At 40.3% G+C, this 23,216-nt stretch overlaps 1 protein-coding gene across 2 annotated transcripts; it reads left to right on the forward strand.

Moving 5' to 3' along the window:
- The first annotated feature begins 606 nt into the window (after positions 1-606).
- Positions 607-23,139, forward strand: Phlpp (PH domain leucine-rich repeat protein phosphatase). 2 transcript variants are annotated; one of them, XM_028178862.2, is made up of 7 exons: positions 607-1,207; positions 1,284-1,474; positions 5,689-5,927; positions 18,457-18,568; positions 19,015-19,134; positions 19,412-19,565; positions 20,635-23,139. In XM_028178862.2, exons 1-7 carry the CDS (start codon positions 682-684, stop codon positions 22,980-22,982), a joined length of 3,690 nt encoding a protein of 1,229 aa, XP_028034663.2. In that variant the 5' UTR covers positions 607-681; the 3' UTR covers positions 22,983-23,139. The 2 variants fall into 2 exon arrangements, with proteins under 2 accessions (XP_028034663.2, XP_028034664.2); XM_028178863.2 differs by lacking the exons at positions 607-1,207; positions 1,284-1,474 and adding an exon at positions 2,395-2,967.
- The last annotated feature ends 77 nt before the right edge of the window (positions 23,140-23,216 follow it).

Genomic DNA, 23,216 nt, shown 5'->3' on the forward strand with positions numbered 1-23,216 from the left:
CCATAAATTGGCAGCAAGATCATCTGTTCACATAGTATAGAACCATTTGTTGACTAACACATTTACTCACTTATTTTTTTTAAATATTCATAGAAGGCCACTCCAAAGTTGTTCGAAATATAATTAGATCCTGGAAGACAATACATATAGTACATGCCTTTTGAAGGGTTCATGGTGCCCAAGCGCAGCAGGTGAGTCAGCAGGTGGGGTGACTACCGAACCATAACCAACCATTCTACTCGATGGCCCCTTTCTCTAAAATAACTTCAAACAGGCTATTAGGAACTTGCCTTTTAGTTTTTGTAGAAATCATTATAATACTTGATTAATGTTCGTTAAACGCTCACACTAAAGTAGCTAAAAAAATCAAGGCAGACTTTTTTATTCGCGAATTTTGCATACGCAGAGGCAGTATTCGCGAATAAAAAATTAAATCTTTCTACTGATTTCCATGTCTGCTTCTTACGTGATGATAGTAGATAAACGGTAGCTTTGGTGAATCCTTAATGACTATATTTGCTTTAATTTGTATTCACGTGTGTTCCCGGTTGACCGATGAACATGTTTCCCACCCCCACCATGCATCTGACCCATTTGTGTAGCAGCGGCGGGCGCAGAGTCCGGCGTGCGGCCATTGCGTCGTCGGACATCGTACCTCGCGAGCACCTGCCTCCGCGCGCCATGGTGTGTGATGATAGCTTGCATGCTTCATCGCCTCACGTGCGTCGCAAGTCACTTCGCCGTCTTGCATCTACTCGCGGCTTTAAGTCTCGTAATCAAGACGAACACGGCTGGATCAGAGTTTTCGAAGGCCTTGAACCCTTCGCAGTTGATGCACCCAGTAAATTGGTGAAAGTTACTTTGGGTACAAGTGTTGAAGAAATCAACAAAGACCTTGGGTTTACTGATGAATCAACGTTATGGATGCAGATCGGTGGGGAAAAATCGAGACGGCTTGAACTTGATGAATACCCCCTAAGGATACAAGACCAATTTTTAGCAACATGTGGATGGAGATCAGAATCTCGAAGAAAACGTCTAGCTGTTGATCCTGAGTTGCGACAGTCATTACGATGGTGTGCTGGACCAGCCGGAAATTATGGAGGTGTTTTGAAATCTGGAACTTTATATGTTTTAAAAGGACACGTTTTCCCACAATGGAAACCGAAACCTGCATTTATCATTGGGTCAAGGCTGCACACGTATGGTAAGTTAAGAACATCTTTCAGTAAATCAAAACGATTGTTTGCCCTACATTTTGTGAAACTAATGCTACATTTTAGGAACTACTTGGGAGATGCTGGAGTTAAGCGGAGGAAACATAGACTTCTGCCCCCCAAAAGCGCAAAGACTTGTGTTGTGCGTAAAGCCCCGGCCAAGTAATAACTTGCCATGTGACAATAATGTAAATCACGTCTTCTTAGGATTCAGCACCGTTTGGGAAAGGAACATTTGGTTCAGCTGGCTCAAAGAAGTAAGTAACTTGACTAATCACTTTTTTTAACTATTCCGATTTTTTAATAGATATTTCAATTTTTTCAGTCATTATTTTCTTTACAATGTACTTACTACCCCTGGAAAGCAAAATTAATATAACCCCAAGCGTTATTATATAAATATACAACGTTAGGTAAAGTGATTAGTTGTAAAAATCATTCCAGTTATAATAAAATACAAATCTACTTGTTCGAAACGGTTTTGTTGTGTGTTCTGTACAAACTCTTAGCAGATGATTGAGAATTTCATTCCGGTACAGTTCTCAAACTAACGAACCGGCAACACAACAACGGAATAGCTAGAAATTCTTGAAGCCTATCAAAGTCTTTTGACATTTGAATGCGCAGTTTCATGTCAATCAGCTTAGGGTTGTGCGACATCATGAGTTTCTCTATTTTATTTCCATGTTATGCAATTCTGAATATTTTGATTTCAACGTCAGCCCTAATTACATTCCTAATAAGATATTGTTACAAAACGTGCATTGTTCTTTCTAGTTGTTGTCCCCTTTAAAACATGGGATCTATGCATTACTACATCGTAATAGCGACTAGCGAAATATATATAAGACATTGACACTGAAAATGTCAGGCTCGCTAGGTGATTATGCATATTTTTCAATTTGCATGTTAAAATTGCGTAGATAATGTTTTTTCTTTATAATTGAAGCTATTATGCAACAGGACTTAGTTACATAGTGTTTAAGAACTGTTGGTTTCATTTTATTTTTATTTCAATTACATCAGGATCAAGCCGCTATTTCGTCGCATAACAGAAGTAGAATTCTGTTAGAATAAAAAAAAATAGCAGTGAAATATTGGAATAGTTTCATTCATTATTTTTATTAGAAATTGCGTTGGCCCAACTACGAAAGAAATTTTACGGTTGAGATGTCCTCAGTACGACTAGTGATAGCACGACACACAGACGACTCTCGTATAAGCCAACTTGAAGTTTACACATCCAGCGTTTCTCCATCGTACGACAGTGCGGCTCACTTACCCGCGCAAAGCAACATTTGTATGTTCATTAAAAATAATAACACGTACTTCGAGGAGCTATCAAACATACATCAGCGGGATTCCTGCGAAGCCGACCGAGTCCAAGGACGCTTTATGTCGTTTGCGCAGGCACCAGCTCCGTGTTTAGAATATCGAGGATTAAAATTTATTTTGTAGTGTTTGGACGTAACAATGATCGAAGTTCGTCGGCCCCGCCGTGATTATCAACCGCGACAGACAGGCATTCTGCTTTCCTTCAGATCACAAATGTCTTTTGACAAATGAAGAACTTTTAAATTTATCTAGTGATGTGCTCAATGCGAAATGTGTAAAATCAGTGATGGTGGAAGGAAACACGATGAAGTTCGACGCAATAGAAATAGACAGTCTGGATGTCTTCGAACCTGTTTCTGATATCTTTTTGGACAGCTTAGAGCCGAATACATTGAAGGAAAAATGTGATTTTCCGGTATGTACGTATCTAAGAAGATAACAAAATGAAAAAAAAATATCATAAATCAGTTGTGTTATGGATTTTACAAGTAGTGAGCATTGATCGGTTTGTGACAAAAAAGCGTAATTAAGCTCTCCATCGTTTATAATCTTCACATTAAATTACACAAAGATTAATAGCTGCCATAGCTAGACGCTTTCATAAATTTTAATGACCCAATGCGGTCGCATTCCGATTATGAATGCTGGGTGCAAATATTTCATCATAAGATAAATCATTTCGCTATCATAACATTATTTTACGTACATATTTATGAGGCCTTTTATTCAGTTTTTTTTATTCGTTCAAAAATGGTTAGCCCGATTTCGCGTGCCTGAGTCAGGAAATTGTACTATAATACTAATATAAAATTAAATGCTTCTTCTTTCAAAAGTGACGAAATTCCCATGTGAACTTTTAACCCTTTATTCTCTATTTGAGAGTAGAGTAGAGTATACTTTTAATGCACATCAATTTAAAATCAAAACAAATGCAAAACATGAAATTCAACAAGTATCATGGGCGATCTAATGCCTAAGAGCAATCTCTTCCAGACAATCGTCAGGTAAACAAGAATCATCTAAGGAAAGGAACGGATTGGAAAAAATAATATACATATAAATACCAATAATATAATAATAATTATAATACTACTAGCCGTTCTCGCCCGTTTCGCTGGGCATTTAATAATAATAATAAATTTTATTGCACATCCGTAAAAAACACTGTAGATTTATATATTAGTATAGGTTTAACCCATAAAACAAATAATCAATTTTTACATCAATATTGCATTTTACATAAATACCAAAGCTTTGGTATGTTTTACCAAATAATTAGACATTTTACTCTCAAAACAATTAAACAAATTCTCATATCTCTCTAATTAGTCGTTTGAAGCAATTTAATGTTTCAGCATGTCGTATACGTACCGGGAATGAATTCCAAAAGAGAATGGTCTGAACGGTGACGTAATCGACGACGTCATAAAATCTTAATGATAAAATATTGAAGAAACGCCTGAATACTGTGTACATTTATTTCTATCCAGAAGCGATACAGAATATACTTACGAAATTTCGTGCTTGTCAAATTGAAAATGACGAATTCCATGCAATCTTTAATCTCTTATTTTACTGAGTTAGGGCCGAAATTAAAAAAAAAAATGTTTTGTTGTTGCTTAAAACGTAAAATATTAATTACACACATTACTATACGAGTAATAAACATAGCAAATTAATGTAAAGTGTAAATATTTTGTTGGAAAATAAATATTTTGTAGGCTTGCATAGGTTTGATTTGTAGCTTTTTTGTGTTTAATTATTTATAAATTGGTTGAGTTGAATGAATGTTGCGTGTTCAAACAATGCTTATGACTTAGTACCATCAATCAACGCGTAAGTCCTTACAGCAATCCGAGAGCCTGGTTTCACTAGTAAAACATTCCGATTCAAACGATTTTGAGCCAATTCCACAGCCGCGCTTTCATCCACATTCTATCTCGACGCTTTTGTATACGCTTTTTTTTTTGACAATGTCCATGAAAGTAAAAAGCTTGCGGCTAACGTAGGGACGCTGTTCCAACTCCATACAAATTTCAGTTAACTTTAACGCGATCGAGAAATTAAAAAACTCGCATTAACCACACCATGTTTTCTTCCTTCACCGTGAAAGTCAATCGTGAACATTTGTTAAGTACGTATTTCATTAGAAAAATTGGTACCCGACTGCGGGATTCCAACACCGTTGCATCGCTCGATACGAATGCACCGGACAGGCCATGACGACTACAATTAATTACTTGGAATTATTAATTAATTATTATTACTTGGAACATTGATACCAATGTCTCAAGCTGGGCGCCGGAAGCTACGACGCGTATCTTAGACTACATTCGTGTAGTTTTTAACAAACATATTTTAGCACATATTCCAATTAGCTAAAAATAAAGTTTCATTTTCATTTCAATAACTCTATTACCATATCGAGGCAATTCGATAAAGTAAAAATATAAAAAATTGTAAATACTGTGTATGAAGAGTAAGATAACAAACAATTGCTTTGGAAATTTCGACCTTGTGTTCCAAGGCAGATGGTGGATCACGTTGTGTTGTCTTTTGACTCTATTGGCGGTCTGGTCAGCAGTGTGAACTATCATGAGCTCATCTATCCATTTGCAGCACCCAAAAATTACAATGTTGCTTATAATTATGCGAATGTTTTTTTATTACCTTAGTAAGAGTGATACTGGTGGTAGGACCTCTTGTGAGTCCGCACGGGTAGGTACCACCACCCTGCCTATTTCTATCGTGAAGCAGTAATGCGTTTCGGTTTGAAGGGTAGAGCAGTCATTATAGCTATATTGAGACCTGTCAAGGTGGGTGGCGCATTTACGTTGTAGATGTCTATCGGCTCCAGTTACCACTTAACACCCGGTGGGCTGTGAGCTCGTCCACCATGTAAGCAATAAAATAAAAAAATTACCTACCTGCATGATCTCTTGCATGCTTTAAGAAAATGCTATTTTAAATACCTTTTAAATACGGTGGCTAGAACAGTTTTTTTTTCAATAGGTAAATAAGTTTGAGAAAAATTGAGATTGTTCATCAGTGAGAGAAAGTGCAACGAGCATCGCGCAACCTTTTAATAGCATTTCCTGTTCTCTCACAATATTATGCAACGGTTATATCTTTACAGGCAACACAAAGTACTCAGCCACCAAATGTACTGGACTTAAGCGGTGGTGGGCGGGCATCGTTAGGCGAAGCTTTGGTACAGCATGCGTCAAGCGCATTTGCTGTACGCGTACTCCGCATGTGCAATAATGCACTCTCTACCCTACCCCCGCAAACTTGGAGTTTGCAGGCTTTGACACATCTGGACATAAGCGATAATAGAATAGCTGAATTGCCTGCAGAAATATGTCGACTTACGCAGTAAGTAGAATATTGATTGCATTTTAATTCGTACGAATAATATAATATAGTGAATAATTTAAATCTCTCTGCGAAACATTGATTCATTAAATTGAGAGTCGAAAGCGATCGCACATATCACAAACAATAATATTAATATTTATTGTAACTGCTAAATTAAATAAAGTTAAAAAAAGTTTTCGAAAATTTGTTTGTACTTTGGAAAGATGAATCCACACGTGTATGACTCATAGACTGTGTACATCAAGTACATACAAATGGCCATAAGCTGCCGTCACTGGAAACATTCTGTAACGCTCGACTGACAGACCGTGGCGCCGTACCATCTTAACAAAACTGAGGCCTTCCAGCCGATTTTGATCCAACCAGCTAATCTCAAAATGTTTACGTATTACAAAAACCTACAATTAACTTATCTGAATTTATTAGTGAGAATACATTTGAAAACTTAATTAAAAACTTCAAAACTATCAGCAGCAACAAAAAGTATAAAATAAAATTTAAGTAAATCATAAACCTGAAACGAATATAATCTTATCGATACATAAATGCTACGCTAGGATAAAAAAAACAAATATTTCAATATTTATATTGAATTACAGAAATACAAGCGACCCGCTCCGGCTCCGCTCGGGTCTTTAATCAAAATTTCAACGATATTTGAAGTTGTTTTATTTTTAAAAATAAAAGAACACTTATTGCGGCATAATTATAATAGTTAGACATATTATGCCGCCGCGACAATTTTTGTAAATAATAATGTGTTCTACAAAGTCGTAGTACATTATTTTCAATCAATAGTTTAATCAAGTAATATTATCAATAGTTTTCGCAGGGCACGCGATGTAAAGAATATTTTAGGTCATTTTTTTACACCTTGGGTTACATTATTGGAGTTTTAGTAAGGATCCCTAAATTTTTTTCAAAAAATATTATAGCCTATGTCACTTGGGAATAGTATAGCTTCCAAACAGTGAAAGAATTTTTCAAATCGGTTCAGTAGTTTCGGAGCCTATTCAATACAAACAAACAAACAAATCTTTCCTCTTTATAATATTAGTATAGATATATTGATATTGCTTGAAATATAATGTCTAGAGGCTCCGGCTGGTTTGCTTTTTCCGAACAAATAAATGTAAGCCTTCATCACAGTACATAAGCTTTGTTTTCTTTTCTTAATAGCCATAGGAGTATATAAATCGAATTTTTGCTTAAGCGATACGATAAAGTGTCCCGAGATTATTATTTTTCAGTGATAAATTTGAACATTAAGTCGTCATTACCTTCAAACACCAAGTACAATGATTATATGTATTTCCGTTGTGTGCTAATTTTATGAATGTCTACGTTTGACTATCAACATCTGCGCGGTAGACCGTGCAGAATTACGTTCACTCGCGAGCTCAACCCCTCTTAACTAACATTAAAACTGAACCCGTTACACTAAATATTATCGAGTTTTACTTGCAAAGCAGTGTATACTTTCAAATCATAAAAATGTATTATGTAAAAGATTGCTGAAGGAAGTAAAGGCAGGTGTTAGTGATCCGTAATAAGTTTGTAACTCATGACTCAAGGTGGGTGGCGACATTTACGTTATAACAGTAACCTTTTTTTTTTTTTTTTTATTGCTTAGCTGTGTGGACGAGCTCACAGCCCACCTGATGTTAAGTGGTTACTGGAGCCCATAGACGTAAATGCGCCACACACCTTGAGATATAGTTCTAAGGTCTCAGTATAGTCACAACGGCTGCCCCACCCTTCAAACCGAAACGCATTACTGCTTCACGGCAGAAATAGGCGGGGCGGTGGTACCTAAAATAAAAACCATTTAAAACCAAGTGGGCCGTGCGCTCGTCCAATTATGTAAGCAAGAAAAAATAAATAAGAATAATAACGTTTATAGTCGAATCCAAAATCTTACACGATGTACCTAAGCAGCGAGAGTGCTCTTGACACTGCTACACTGCTCAATAGCTTAATAATAGACTATGTAATGCGTTGCTTAATAAATAATATAATAAAATTTCAGATTCTTTTATCACGACCTCGTATTAATAACGTTGTTCAACTAAATCAAACTTGAGTTATTCTTAAATTTACGCTGTTTACAAGCTTAATAAAAGTCGAAGGTCCGTGTGCAGGCCATAAATTGGTTTCCCAAACTGAGATGCGTTTTGTAATGCTACGTGCCAGCTATCAGGCGAACATTTGTCTGGTAAATAAAATTTACCATAGACATTGTGACCATATTATCCGTAGATACTGTTATCGTTACTCTATTTTTAATTCTGACTTTCGATAACATTACTTTTTTCACGTGATATTAATCAGATTTTTTTCTCGGCTTACGAGAAAATCCATTGCACGGTTGCATTTTTATCGACGCCGCTATCGCAGATGGTAAGTATCTCAATCAGAAGTTCCTTACATGACAATAAGTGATTTAAATCCACTAAAAGCGATAGCGCGAAGCTTTGCCTTATTCTGGCACTGCAGCTGTAGCATGGGAGAAGGCTGTTTCGATGCTATCATCCAAAACAAAGGCTCTATAAACGCAAGATACATTATCGCAGTTATAGGAGACTCGTCTTCTTGTTCATCTCACGTTTTACCTCTACGATTGGCATTGAAATAATTTCCTTGTGAAATATTATTTTGTTGTGAGTTGCTATAGGGTCTTACAACAAAACTTGAAGATGCATAATAAGCGTCCTAACTAATTATTAAACGCGAATACAATATTAGTTTAATCTGTGCTATATTTTATCTGTCTTTCTATGCACTTTATCACATTGCATAACAAGAATTGCAATTCTCACTACGAACCCACAGTAAAGATCCTCACGCGATTATGGCATAGTGCCATCTTGCGACAGGCATCAATCTTTCTAAGTGGGTACCTAATAGGTAACCGTAATTTTACAATAAAACAGTCCTAAACAAATTATTAAAGATCTTAATTAAATTAGAAATAACAGTAACAACTTTTAAAAATAAGAGCAGTCAGGTAATAACGGACTAATATCGGGTGATAAAGTGAAACCTTCAATCATTCAATTTATATAAATTTACTAATGATTAGGCCCGTATCATACCACTTCGATAAAGCGGCACGACACGAGAACCCTCTCATCGTGGCCGCCGGTAACTACATTCCCGATCCTGCGGACAGAATGGAAAGCAGTCGACGTCGCCCAAAACACGTCATCTCGGATCCTCCCGATCCACTAACGGTGTTTCTAGGTACTTCAAGCACCGGTCACCGTTCTCGTCGAACCCGTCGCTTGCGACGAAGGGCTCGACGAGTAAATTAACTCTCAGACACAGCCCACTGAGTTTCTCGCCGGATCTTCTCAGTGGGTCGCGTTTCCGATCTGGTGGTAGATTCTGCGAAGCACGGCTCTTGCTAGGGTTCGTGTTAGCAACGTCATCAGGTTTGAGCCCCGTGAGCTCACCTACAAAAGTTAAGGTTACGCTGAAATAGCCTCTCAAGGCTCTCAGCTTAGGTAGGGAAAAAAAAAAAAAAAAAAACCCGTATCATCATACATAATCTGCTGGCATGGGCCTATAACTACTTCTAGCGGATTTATTTTCTGGAACATAATTATCTTAATTTAACTGATCTTTCGATCTTAATACTCAAAACTAACGTAGCACATCAACACCATCCCACTACGTAAATGAAAATTACGGCAACCTTAGTCGCCAACCCATACTTCTGTTTGAAGACGTAAAAGGAAAGAGTAATACGATTGATTACTTTCTAGTTTCATAGATTCATTCATAGATAGTACAACAATGCCTGTGTGTAACATCGATGGTAGAACGTTGCTGGTTCTTGCTAAATGTGTGTGGTCAGTGGGGCGGTAAGAACGCTCGCGATGTGGTCAGTCTTGCCAAACACATTCACGTTACTAGAAGCATCCACAGTTTAACACATTGTAATAAAGTTTGTGTATCAACCCTATCGTTTGAAGGTCACAGAACTGAAAATAATGAAGTGCTTCTCTGTGAGACAACTCAAAGGATTACCAAACATTGTTATAATTTGATTTTTTTGTTTTTGTTTTTGGTGAGTACCTAAATGTTGTTCTTACAAATTAAGTACTAGATGTGGCTCGTATTACATTTTAAATTCTAAGTTATTTTTCACTAAAAGACTCTCTCATCGAACCGGTTGTTTTCAAATGTAACAAAAAAATCATTTATTCAAAATAATAATATCATCAAAATAATAATTACATGATAATAATTTTACGGCTAAGTAGCAGACTTTTAGTTAATAGTTGTAAACCTTTAGCTGTAATTGCTAGTGCTGCCCTATAATTCATCCGTAGCAGTAGTAAGCGACGTATTCACCTTATTTTGTTGTTTAAGTCACTCTACACTTGCCTCTAATTCCTATTAAGCAGTGGTTGAGCGCATTTTGATACACACTAGTTGGGCGCATTTTGGTCCAATAAATCTCTCAATTGCTCATAATCACATGACTCAATCTAATACATTTGAACGACTTAGACTTTATCACAATATGGATCATCTGCAAACTTTTATATCTGACCAGTATTAATATATTTGAGGTTTTTTTTTTTTCATTCAGTTTCACACACAGTATTTAAATAGATTTAAGTTTTCCATTTTGTTATGAGACTAGTGACCTAAAAACAATGGCAATACCACCGTTATTTATGTGCACGTGTAATTGTTTATACTCTCACCTTGCTCCGTTTGTCACTAGTAACGTAACGATAGCATCATACCGTAATAATAAGTGCATTACACATTAATGTTTATTGTTGCACGTGTTCTAGACGACCAATAGAAAATTTCATTCTATTAATTAATTCATGGGATAGTAAAACTTTTGGAATTGGAAAGGAAACATGCTAGGGATGTGAAAAATACATAATTTTTGTTTAAGACTTAATAATAGCCTTTATTTGTGCCCTAAAAGACTATGTACCTAATGCTAAATACAGAAAAAAAAGTCCCAGGAAAATCCCACTAATTCTTGTGAAGCCTTCCTCCAGTTGCCTCCATTTTGTCCATTCATCCAGGCCTATCACGTTCTTCTATTTTCTGAGTAGTTAGTCTTGTTTTGATTGTTTGTGTACAGTATTGATAGATAAAATAATCTTCATATATATGCACACTAGTTTCATAGTAATTGGTCGAATCCCACACATACCTACCAAAAAAGATGATGATGTATTTATTCCACTTATTTTATTACTGGCCAAAATATATATTTCTGAGTTTTATTAATTTCCTTCGTAAAATATTGTATTAATTTAAATCAACAAACAAGTACAAATAGAAAGCTATTCTTGAAGACTTTAGTCAAAACATATTGAGAATATAAGCTCCAACGCACGACTAGAATTTACTCTTAAATGTCATTGAACATACAACAAGCCAAGGCAGTAAATAAATGGATATATTACATATAATCATTATATTAATATGGATCGAGTTTACTGTGTTGCAATCTGTTATCGGGTGCTTAAATTATTTTGTTAAGTAAAATGAAATTAATTTTGAAATATTCTGCTTGGATAGCACAAACATAATTAATTATATTGAATGAATGACTAAACTAATATTTCAATCACTTTGTTTATTATTCGGATAATATTAAAACACGTACTTAAATGTCGTGAAACATTATGCTTTTTGTTGACTTTCATTTACTAATTAATAATAATAATTACCCATAAAACTTTCGAACGGGCTTTAAAAATATCAATTTTTAAGGATTATATTATAAAAACAGTCAAAATCAATAAATTTGAATCAGTAAAGTATTGTCTGTGTTTCATAATTTTTCATTACAACCTAAAAAACACAACGATATTCAGATTTTTTAAGACCATTCTCTAGGGACAAGGCAATCATTGTTTGCCTGGCAAGCAATGTTTTCACACATCTAGTATTTATTATTTTACTTTCCAAAGTACATACGTGTTACCGTAAATATTTAATTGCGTCGGTCACGGTTTTCGGACATATAGGTCGATTTTGTTTACTATACATACTATTACAATAAGTATATACATATATGTATTACTAAGAAATTATTAATTTTACTAGCTTAAATCCCATTTTAACAGAGTTTTTATACGTATATGCGGTTTTTTAAAGACAAAAGTAATTACACCGCAGGCCAGAATACTTCATTCAGGATTCCGATAGAGGCACCCGTCACGTGCGGACGTGCTCATCGACCACTCGATTGCCCGGCCTTTGTTCGCCCGGCTTTTGTTAGCCCGGCCATTGTTCGCGCGGCCTGTGTTCGTGGTACATCTGCCGACCAAGTGTTTTTTTTCTGGAAGTTTTTAATTGTTTTGTTTCCTTTTGTTATTTCTGTGTTCGTGGTACATCTGCCGACAAACTGTCTTCCTGGAAGTGTTTAATTGTTTTGTTTCTTTTTGTTATTTCCGTTTTGTTGTGTTTTGTTCTTTGTCCTGTAGTTATCGTGCCGCATCGCCACCTGTGTTCAATAGAACCGCTCAGGTCCGAGAAGTTGGGGCCTCGCCGCAAGGCGAGTGTTTTCTAAGACCCAGGGTAGCCCCACCTGGGCACGTAGCCATCATGGACGCTGTATTTGCGGAATTTCTCCGGCTTCGCTACCCAAAGCTCACTTCCGAGTTTCAGGCCTTCAAGGCCGATCACACCGCGAGCCCTCTCGTGGACTCCGCCGAGCTCGCTGCTCCTGCGTCGCCTGTACCTGCGTGCAAAGCTTCTGCATCGAGCACCGCAGCCTCCGTCGTGCCTGCCGTTCCCGCGTCGCCTATACTGGCGAGTAAAACTGCTGCGTCGTCCGCCGTGGTCACCGTTCCAGCAGCGCGATCATCCGCGGCCTCCGTCGCACCCTCCAAAACACCTACTCGTAGGTCACCTGCGCCCGCCTCCTCGTCCTCCGACTCTGACTCGGAGATGGAGGTCGACCTCGCCCCCGCCTCATCGACGGATGGATTCACCCTGGTGCAAAAGGGTAAGAAGCGTGCCGCGGAGTCTCGAGCTCCCGCGGCCGCTAAAATTAGCAAAGCCGCGAACGCGTCGCGCCCCCGCCCTCAGACTCCCGTTGCGCCTCCAGCCCGTGCCACTCCGTCGCCGCGTCCGGTGGCACAAAATAAAACCCAGACCCCTCCCCCGGTAATCCTTCAAGAGAAGGCAGCTTGGGAACGAGTTTCCCTGGCCCTTAAGGCCAAAAATATCAATTTCACGAATGCCCGTAACCTCGCGAACGGCATTCAAATTAAGGTTCGAACACCCGACGACCATAGGGCCCTCTCTTCTTACCTCCGTAAGGAGCGTATAAGTTTCCACACGTATACGCTCCAGGAGGAGCGCGAACTCCGTGCCGTTATACGTGGCATCCCTAAAGAGTTGGATGCCGAGCTCGTTAAGGCCGACCTTCTCGAACAAGGCCTACCGGTTAACTCCGTACACCGCATGCATACAGGCCGCGGAAGGGAGCCATATAATATGGTTCTCGTCGCCCTCCAGCCTACCCCGAGGGTAAGCAAATATTCAACATCCGAACGGTCTGTAGCCTTTCCGGAATCGCAGTCGAAACCCCACACAAGAAAGGCACACCTAGCCAGTGCCATAACTGCCAATTATACGGGCATTCTTCCCGTAACTGTCACGCGCGCCCCCGATGCGTCAAGTGCTTAGGCGATCACGCCACGGCCCTATGCACTCGCGATCAAAAAACCGCGACGGAACCGCCTAGCTGCGTCCTGTGTCGAACACAGGGTCACCCCGCAAATTACCGCGGATGCCCCCGAGCCCCTAAAATAAATCGACGCGTCGCCCGCCAAAACCGCCTCCGAGCTTCCGGCCCAGACATCAAAGCCTCGGCACCCTCTGTGTCGCAGGCTAAGCCAGCGTTCGTTCCGGCGCCGGTGCCCAGTGTCTCGGCCTGGGCGAAACCGCTGCCGTACACGAACACGGCTACAACTCCCTCCTCCGCGATTCGTCCCGCCCCCGCGACTCGTCCCTCTCCCGCGACTTGCCCTCCGACCGCGTCCGACAATCTCGCTTTAGCGATCGACTTCTTTCAGTCGATCAACTTTGAGCGCGTTAACGCTTTGGGCGACGCCATTCGCGCTGCCTCCACTGCACAACACTTTATCGCCGTTGTGCAAGAATACGCCGACGTATACGCGTCATTAAATACGTACGTCCTCCCCTCACTCCGCCGGTAATCAATGGCGTATATAAGTAGAATAAAGCCCCTATCCGTAACGATAGGATTTTTTAACGCTTACGGTCTCGCAAATCAACGTGATCAGGTTTCTGACTTTTTGCGTGACCATCAAATTGATATCTTTTTAGTGCAGGAGACCCTACTTAAGCCCGCGCGCCGTGACCCTAAAATCGCGAACTATAACATGGTCAGGAACGACAGGCTCTCTGCTCGTGGTGGTGGTACCGTCATTTACTATAGAAGAGCCCTGCATTGCGTCCCGCTCGATCCTCCCGCGCTCGCTAATATCGAAGCATCAGTGTGCCGAATCTCACTGACGGGACACGCGCCGATCGTTATCGCGTCCGTTTATCTTCCACCGGATAAGATCGTTCTAAGCAGTGATATCGAGGCGCTGCTCGGCATGGGGAGCTCTGTCATTCTGGCGGGCGACCTAAATTGTAAACACATCAGGTGGAACTCACACACTACAACCCCGAATGGCAGGCGGCTTGACGCGTTAGTCGATGATCTCGCCTTCGATATCGTCGCTCCGCTAACCCCGACTCACTACCCGCTAAATATCGCGCATCGCCCGGATATACTCGACATAGCGTTATTAAAAAACGTAACTCTGCGCTTACACTCGATCGAAGTAGTTTCAGAGTTAGATTCAGACCACCGTCCCGTCGTTATGAAGCTCGGTCGCGCTCCCGATTCCGTTCCCGTCACGAGGACTGTGGTGGATTGGCACACGCTGGGCATCAGCCTGGCTGAATCTGATCCACCATCGCTCCCGTTTAGCCCGGACTCTACCCCGTCTCCTCAGGATACCGCTGAAGCCATAGACATCTTAACGTCACACATCACCTCGACATTAGATAGGTCATCGAAACAAGTTGTAGCGGAGGACTTCCTTCACCGCTTCAAATTGTCCGACGATATTAGGGAACTCCTTAGAGCTAAGAACGCTTCGATACGCGCCTACGACAGGTATCCTACCGCGGAAAATCGAATTCGAATGCGTGCCCTACAACGCGACGTAAAGTCTCGCATCGCCGAAGTCCGAGATGCCAGATGGTCTGATTTCTTAGAAAGACTCGCGCCCTCTCAAAGGTCTTACTACCGCTTAGCTCGTACTCTCAAATCGGATACGGTAGTAACTATGCCCCCCCTCGTAGGCCCCTCAGGCCGACTCGCGGCGTTCGATGATGATGAAAAAGCAGAGCTGCTGGCCGATACATTGCAAACCCAGTGCACGCCCAGCACTCAATCCGTGGACCCTGTTCATGTAGAATTAGTAGACAGTGAGGTAGAACGCAGAGTCTCCTTGCCACCCTCGGACGCGTTACCACCCGTCACCCCGATGGAAGTTAAAGACTTGATCAAAGACCTACGTCCTCGCAAGGCTCCCGGTTCCGACGGTATATCCAACCGCGTTATTAAACTTCTACCCGTCCAACTCATCGTGATGTTGGCATCTATTTTCAATGCCGCTATGGTGAACTGTATCTTTCCCGCGGTGTGGAAAGAAGCGGACGTTATCGGCATACATAAACCCGGTAAACCAAAAAATCATCCGACGAGCTACCGCCCGATTAGTCTCCTCATGTCTCTAGGCAAACTGTATGAGCGTCTGCTCTACAAACGCCTCAGAGACTTCGTCTCATCCAAGGGCATTCTCATCGATGAACAATTCGGATTCCGTACAAATCACTCATGCGTTCAACAGGTGCACCGCCTCACGGAGCACATTCTTGTGGGGCTTAATCGACCAAAACCGTTATACACGGGAGCTCTCTTCTTCGACGTCGCAAAAGCGTTCGACAAAGTCTGGCACAACGGTTTGATTTTCAAACTATTCAACATGGGCGTGCCGGATAGTCTCGTGCTCATCATACGGGACTTCTTGTCGAACCGCTCTTTTCGATATCGAGTCGAGGGAACCCGCTCCTCCCCACGACCTCTCACAGCTGGAGTCCCGCAAGGCTCTGTCCTCTCACCCCTCCTATTTAGCTTATTCGTTAACGATATTCCCCGGTCGCCGCCGACCCATTTAGCTTTATTCGCCGACGACACGACTGTTTACTATTCCAGTAGAAACAAGTCCCTAATCGCGAAGAAGCTTCAGAGCGCAGCCCTAGCCCTAGGACAGTGGTTCCGAAAATGGCGCATAGACATCAACCCAGCGAAAAGTACTGCGTTGCTATTTCAGAGGGGAAGCTCCACACGGATTCCCTCCCGTATTAGGAGGAGGAATCTCACACCCCCGATTACTCTCTTTAGTCAATCCATACCCTGGGCCAGGAAGGTCAAGTACCTGGGCGTTACCCTGGATGCATCGATGACATTCCGCCCGCATATAAAATCAGTCCGTGACCGTGCCGCGTTTATTCTCGGTAGACTCTACCCCATGATCTGTAAGCGGAGTAAAATGTCCCTTCGGAACAAGGTGACACTTTACAAAACTTGCATAAGGCCCGTCATGACTTACGCGAGTGTGGTGTTCGCTCACGCGGCCCGCACACACATAGACACCCTTCAATCTCTACAATCCCGCTTTTGCAGGTTAGCCGTCGGAGCTCCGTGGTTCGTGAGGAACGTTGACCTACACGACGACCTGGGCCTCGAATCTATCCAGAAATACATGAAGTCAGCGTCGGAACGGTACTTCGATAAGGCTATGCGTCATGATAATCGCCTTATCGTAGCCGCCGCTGACTACTCCCCGAATCCTGATCATGTAGGAGCCAGTCACCGTCGACGCCCTAGACACGTCCTTACGGATCCCTCAGATCCAATAACCTTTGCACTAGACGCCTTCAGCTCTAGGAGCAGGCTTAGGGACCTCGGTAACCGTACTCGTCGAACTCGACAAAGAGTTCGCCGTGCAACCTAACCCATGAATCAGCTCGCTGAGTTTTTCGCCGGATCTTCTCAGCGGGTCGCGATTCCGATCCGGTAGTAGATTCATTCGCGAAGCAGCTGCTCTTGAGCTGTTAGGTCTCCTTCGGAGGCGCTCGGGTGGCTGTTAGCAAATCCCACCCCTCCTGGCTGAGCCTTTGCTCGCCCACCTGTCCTGGTGAAACTGGAAAGGCCTCCGGGCCACCAGTAATCCTTCAATCATAAAAAAAAAAAAAAAAAAAAAAAAAAACTTCATTCAGATTATATATTGCGTGTTTTCGACCAATACCAAATCCTTCCGGAACTTCGGCGTTCAGGTATTAGCTACGATACATCTAACGGAAATTCAGTAAGTTAGAGAGGATGAATGAAATAAGTTAACAAACCATTCGCGAGTGCTTATGACAGGCAACTTGTTAGGGATGTCCGTTAATAATTGGAGCTTGGAGGAAGAAAACTAGCAAAAACAAACCGATAAAAATGGAACACGATAAGGCGTTTCATTCTAAGTGACCGTGTCGACTATCTGTGATCGTAACGATTTTCGTTGGAGCCTTAATTAACGTCGGATTTCCGGGTCTTCCGCAATGAATTACATCCGAGAACACGAGTATATTATAGACGAAGTGTATTGTTTTAACTTAGTTAATGTGTGTTTGATACCAAAGTTCCATATTAATTAAATTAACGTAAACGTAAATAAGTTGATAGATAATTTGAACAGAAGTATGAATCGAGTTTATTCGTTAAAGGACTATGAGATGTAAGAAATAATACCTTAATTTTATGAAAATTTCATTCAGCAGTACAATGACAGTCACAGTAGGTGTATTATGAGACAAATCGCCCTTTCGAAAGTATACATATATAAAATATATTACTATTGTTTTACACTCTCGGAGCTTATAAGCGAAAACTCTAGCTTACCATGAGAGATGAGATCGAAGTCTTAATTACGTAAAATTAATGATAACTTTCAATTCCCACTATTGAGACCATAAAAAACATGATTTAATACTGAAAAATGCAAAATTTGTTTGAGCAAACCCAGATTCATTTCATATTGTCGCATCTCACTCGGATTACGAAATATCAATCTGTAAAACGATAAATGTGTATATAATATTAATATAATGTGCTTGGCTCAGTAACTAAATATTATTTCCCGCTTAAACTACGGTAGTCGTACCGTACGTTCATAGTCACTACTTTTTATTCCTTTACGTAAAAAATATAAATAACAATTAACTAAACATATTAATTATGATAACGTATGTATATACATATATACGTAATTGTATTAACGATTAATTTTTGCACTCTTTAAAAGCATTCGTTTTTATAGCAAAGTTTATGTTTTTCTATTTTTCTTCGTGGATATAACGTTGAATATGTGTTGTTTTTTTTATCTGGCTCTTTATGTTTTAGACTAGAAGAACTACAAATTGGCGACAACGAGATTCATTCGATAGACCACATACTACGGCTGCCTCGACTTCGAACACTGTCGGCCGCAAGAAATCTCATAACAAGTTTTGGGGTATTAAAAATTAATTCTTTAGTGTAATATTGTTATGACTCTGTAATTTTTAAACGTGAATGTTGAAAAGACACGTACATACCTCACAGATCTGCATTCGAGCACGGGTACTTTAAAACTGTAATGAATATTTTTTTTAAAGCTGTTGCTTGAAGCCGCTTGAGCATCGAAGTATTTCGACCTCATGTCTCAAGGTCCACGTTATCATCACAACATCCATGTTGTGATCCATGAGTTCCGGTAACGACTCAATTCTAGGTTAGCAGTGAACTCATTTGCCCATTTCAGGTTAGCTATAATTTTTATCAAGAATAGCATCTATCTATGAGATTCTCTACAAGTAATGTAAATTACCGGTAGAGCATCTCTTATTTCATAGGCATTAAGTTTGCGGTGTATTAAAGTACATGAAGTGTATGTAATAAGTAAATAATAATGTTTTCCAGAATTCGAATCGAAAAATGGCGCCGGATGAAGAAAATAAAGTTGAATATCGTACTCCACTAACCAATGTTGATTTACGTCACAATAGATTAAAAGGAAGCATAATACTCGGAAATTATGAGGTAATAAAACAAAATTTTTTTACATCCCAAGCAAACGGATTATCAATTTAGAAGTTTGAAAATTGAATGTCTTACGTTGAGATATTCGTTCGTGGCCTAGATTAATAAAGAGAAAAACTTGTGTTAGTAATATTTTTTTAAGAATGCTAGTATCTACCTATTTATTAATATTATAATATATTATTATTATTGTCGTAGATGTTTAAAAATTCAGCTTTGCATATTTTGTTTAATTATTTTGAGATAAATGTAAAATATTGACGTTTTCTTTTTTCAGCATTTAGTATGTTTAGATATATCGCATAATTCTGTGGAAGTTTTAGTCTTGTCTTCACTGCGGGGACTTCGGGAACTATACGCTTCACATAATGCACTCCAGCACGTGGCGCTTCATGGAGGCTCTTTACGAATTCTCCGAGCCCCCCACAATCGTAAGTTCATTATTTTATTTTATTTTAATTAACCAAATTGTAATGGAAACTTCATTCACTTACCAAGTTTAATAGGCGTTCTAAGTAACTTATTTATTACTTCCTCCCGGATTAGGAGGAGCAATCTCACATCCCTGATTACCCTCTTTAGACAACCCATACCCTAGGCCAGGAAACTCAAGTACCTGGACGTTACCTGGATGCATCGATGACATTCCGCCCGCATATAAAATCAGTCTGCGATCGTGCCGCGTTTATTCTCGGCAGACTCTACCCCATGGTCTGTAGGTATGCGGAGTAAAATGTCTCTTCGGAACAAGGTGACACTTTACAAAACCTGCATAAGGCCCGTCATGACTTACGCGAGTGTGATGTTCGCTCACACGGCCCGCACGCACATAGATACCCTCCAATCCCTACAGTTCCGTTTTTGCAGGTTAACCGTTGGAGCTCCGTGTTTCGTGAGGAAGGTTGACCTACACGACGATCTGGGCCTTAAATAGCCTTTGCATTAGGCGCTTCACTAGTGCTAGCTAGTGCTCTAACACTAAGAGCAGACTTAGGGACCCCGGTAACCGTACTCGTAGAACTCGACATAGGGTTCGACATGTAACCTAACCCAAGCATCAGCCCGCTGAGTTTCTTGCCTGATAGTAGTAGATTCCTTCGCGAAGCAGTTGCTCTTGTTAGGTCTCCTTTGGAGGCGCTCGGGCAGCTGATAGAAAATCCCACCCCTCCTGGCTGAGCCTTGAAACTGGAAAAGCCTTTGGGCCACCCGTAATCCTTCAATCCCAAAAAAAATTTGTTTATTATTCAGTAATATTTTGTCTCAATGTGTCTTAATGGTGTTAAGGAATTATCGGAGCCCATAGACTAGCTTTTACAGACCTCTAACAGATTTTCCATTAGTTTCGTTAACCATTTTAAGCCAAGTGGATCGTGAATTCGTTCACCCGTCCGTCTACGCAATATACCTAATAAAAAACCCACCACACTCCTGCGATATGAACATAAAACTTACAAATTCTTGACATTTTTAACTAACACTTGTGTATTTTCGTTGTTTCAGAATTAGAATCATTGACAAGTACAGTCCCACCAATCAATTTAGTAGAAATCGACGTGTCATACAACAAATTGACGTTACTACCACCATGGATCAGCGGCTGTTCCGACCTCACCACGCTTCACGCGAGCAATAACCAATTAACCTCACTTCCAGACCATTTGTTCTGTAGTGAACTTTCAAGTCTTGGTAACCTGCATTTAGCCCATAATAAAATCTCTAGTATACCATCAATGCCGCGCCTAAGAGCTCCACTTAAAGAATTACTGCTTCACGATAACTCTATACAGGCACTGCCAGAAAACTTCTTTTCGGTATGTGACAGATTGAGCGTTTTAAATCTTTCAAATAACAGACTGAGCCGCTTACCTTTGGCAAGATGTACCTCATATTGTCTAGAGTACCTATACCTAACAGCTAACTGCTTGAATGACGATGCAACAGATGTTCTCATAGCATTCCGTGGCTTAAAGATTCTACATTTGGCCTACAACTGCTTAACGCGGCTTCCAGAAAACTGTGTCAACTATTGGCCCGATGTTGAGGAACTAGTACTCTCGGGGAACCTGTTTACAAGATTGCCGGAAAATATGCCTCAGCTCAATAACGTCAGAGTCGTTAGGGCTCACTCGAATAAACTGCGTTCGGTACCTATGTTCGCATGTAGCGCTTCGGTGAAGATTTTAGATTTTGCTCACAACGAACTGGATAGGGTAGATTTACGGCTACTTGCACCTAAACAATTAAAATTTCTAGATATATCTTGTAACAAAAAGTTACAAATGGACCCGTCACAGTTCAATTCATATAAATGTCAAAGACCATTGAGCTTAGTAGATGTGACAGGGCGACGTTCAGTTTCGTGGACCCACAAAACAGGATATCACGAAGAATTAACTGGCATGACCCCGTGGAATACAGGATTTTCTGAATGCCCGGATAAATCATTGCAGTTATATTGTGCACAAATACGTCTTCCTTCGTTTTGTAATAAAGAGGGCCTTTTCGCCGTCATTGATGGTGAAACCGATATCGAAGTACCAAAAATTTTACAAACCAGTATACCAGGATTAGTTCTTGAAGAGAAATCAATCAAAGAAACTGTTAACGAATATATGAAATACGTAGTATTATCGGCTCATAGAGAATTGAAAGAAAAAGGTCAAAGAAAGGGAGCCTGCATGGTCATGTGCCACTTATCTCCTATTAATGTACAAGAAAACGCATTCGGACAGGCGTTAAAAAAATATAGTTTGAAATTAGCTAACGTAGGCGATACTAGAGCAGTTTTAAGTAGACGTAATGGACCGTTGAGTTTGGGCATAGAAAATAAAAGACGTCTAGGATATTCCTGTCGCTATCCCAATACTGTCCCAGATCCGGATATCATCCAGACAGTTATTAAAGAAGACGACGAGTTTCTGATATTAGCCAATGGGAAATTCTGGGGTGCTGTTAGTATAGATTCTGCAGTTTCTGAAGTAAGAGCAGAACGAAATCCTGTTCTTGCGGCAAAAAGATTACAAGACCTGGCCCAAAGCTATGGCGTCGAAGAATGTATTTCAATTATAGTAATTAGGTTTGATAATGAAAGAGCTGATGTTGACCTTTTGATGAGAGAATTAAGGCAGACGATTAACGGGAATAAAACGACATGCCGATCTGATTGTTGTTGTTCACGTTTGGAACCTTGCTGTCACTCAATATCTCCGTCAAAGCCGAGCAGCGATCGATCTTCGCCAAGCGGGCAAAGCGATCGCCCTCTAAGTGAAGCAATAAACCATCAACATTACTCTAGTGTTCGATCGCAAAATAAAGCATCCGAAAGACGGAGCTGTCGCGGAGGCGTGGCTAGAGCAATTCGTGTTCGTGTTGAAGAAGAGAAAGAAGATCACCGAAATGAGGAAGCTTCAAATCCAGAGGAACAATTTAAATGTTGGGAATACATGTTGGAACAGAACACTCAAATGCTGTTCGACAAGGAATTAGATAACTTATCAAAGGGTATTCGTTCGAATGGAAGTACTCTGAGGAACACAAAAGGGTTGTCGGGGAGTAGCCCTCAATTACATTTAAGTGGAAAAACTTCGAAAGTTCCATTCTTGTCTAAACATTTTGGTAGTGCAAGATCTTTTGGCACAGCTTTAAAGCCTGACTTTCGATTCGGCTCTGGAAGATTGCCGAATGGTGGTCCTAACGCTGCATATTTTGGTTCACTTCAACGACTCATGCCTTATCATTTAGAATATGACTTTGCCGTAATTCAAGAGAAAACAACACACTCCCAAGACTCGCTCGACCTCGAAGGAAGAATGTCACAATATTGGGGAGTCGCTACAACCGAATTATAAATATATATAATAGTCCATAGACGCACAGATTGTAAATAAAACTTCAAATGTGTATTATATTCTTAGTAATCTGTACCATTCATTTTTCGACTAGATTTTTTTGCACAATGTAATATATAGTATAGTATTAAAGATAATTAAAATTATGGACTTCCTATTTGAACTATTCACTTACATTTATTTTACCACAATAGCTGCTATATTATTTACACTAATGATAATTTGTAGAATATT

This window comes from Bombyx mandarina, chromosome 04, assembly GCF_030267445.1.
Source record: "Bombyx mandarina strain Sakado chromosome 04, ASM3026744v2".
Lineage (NCBI taxonomy): Eukaryota > Metazoa > Arthropoda > Insecta > Lepidoptera > Bombycidae > Bombyx > Bombyx mandarina.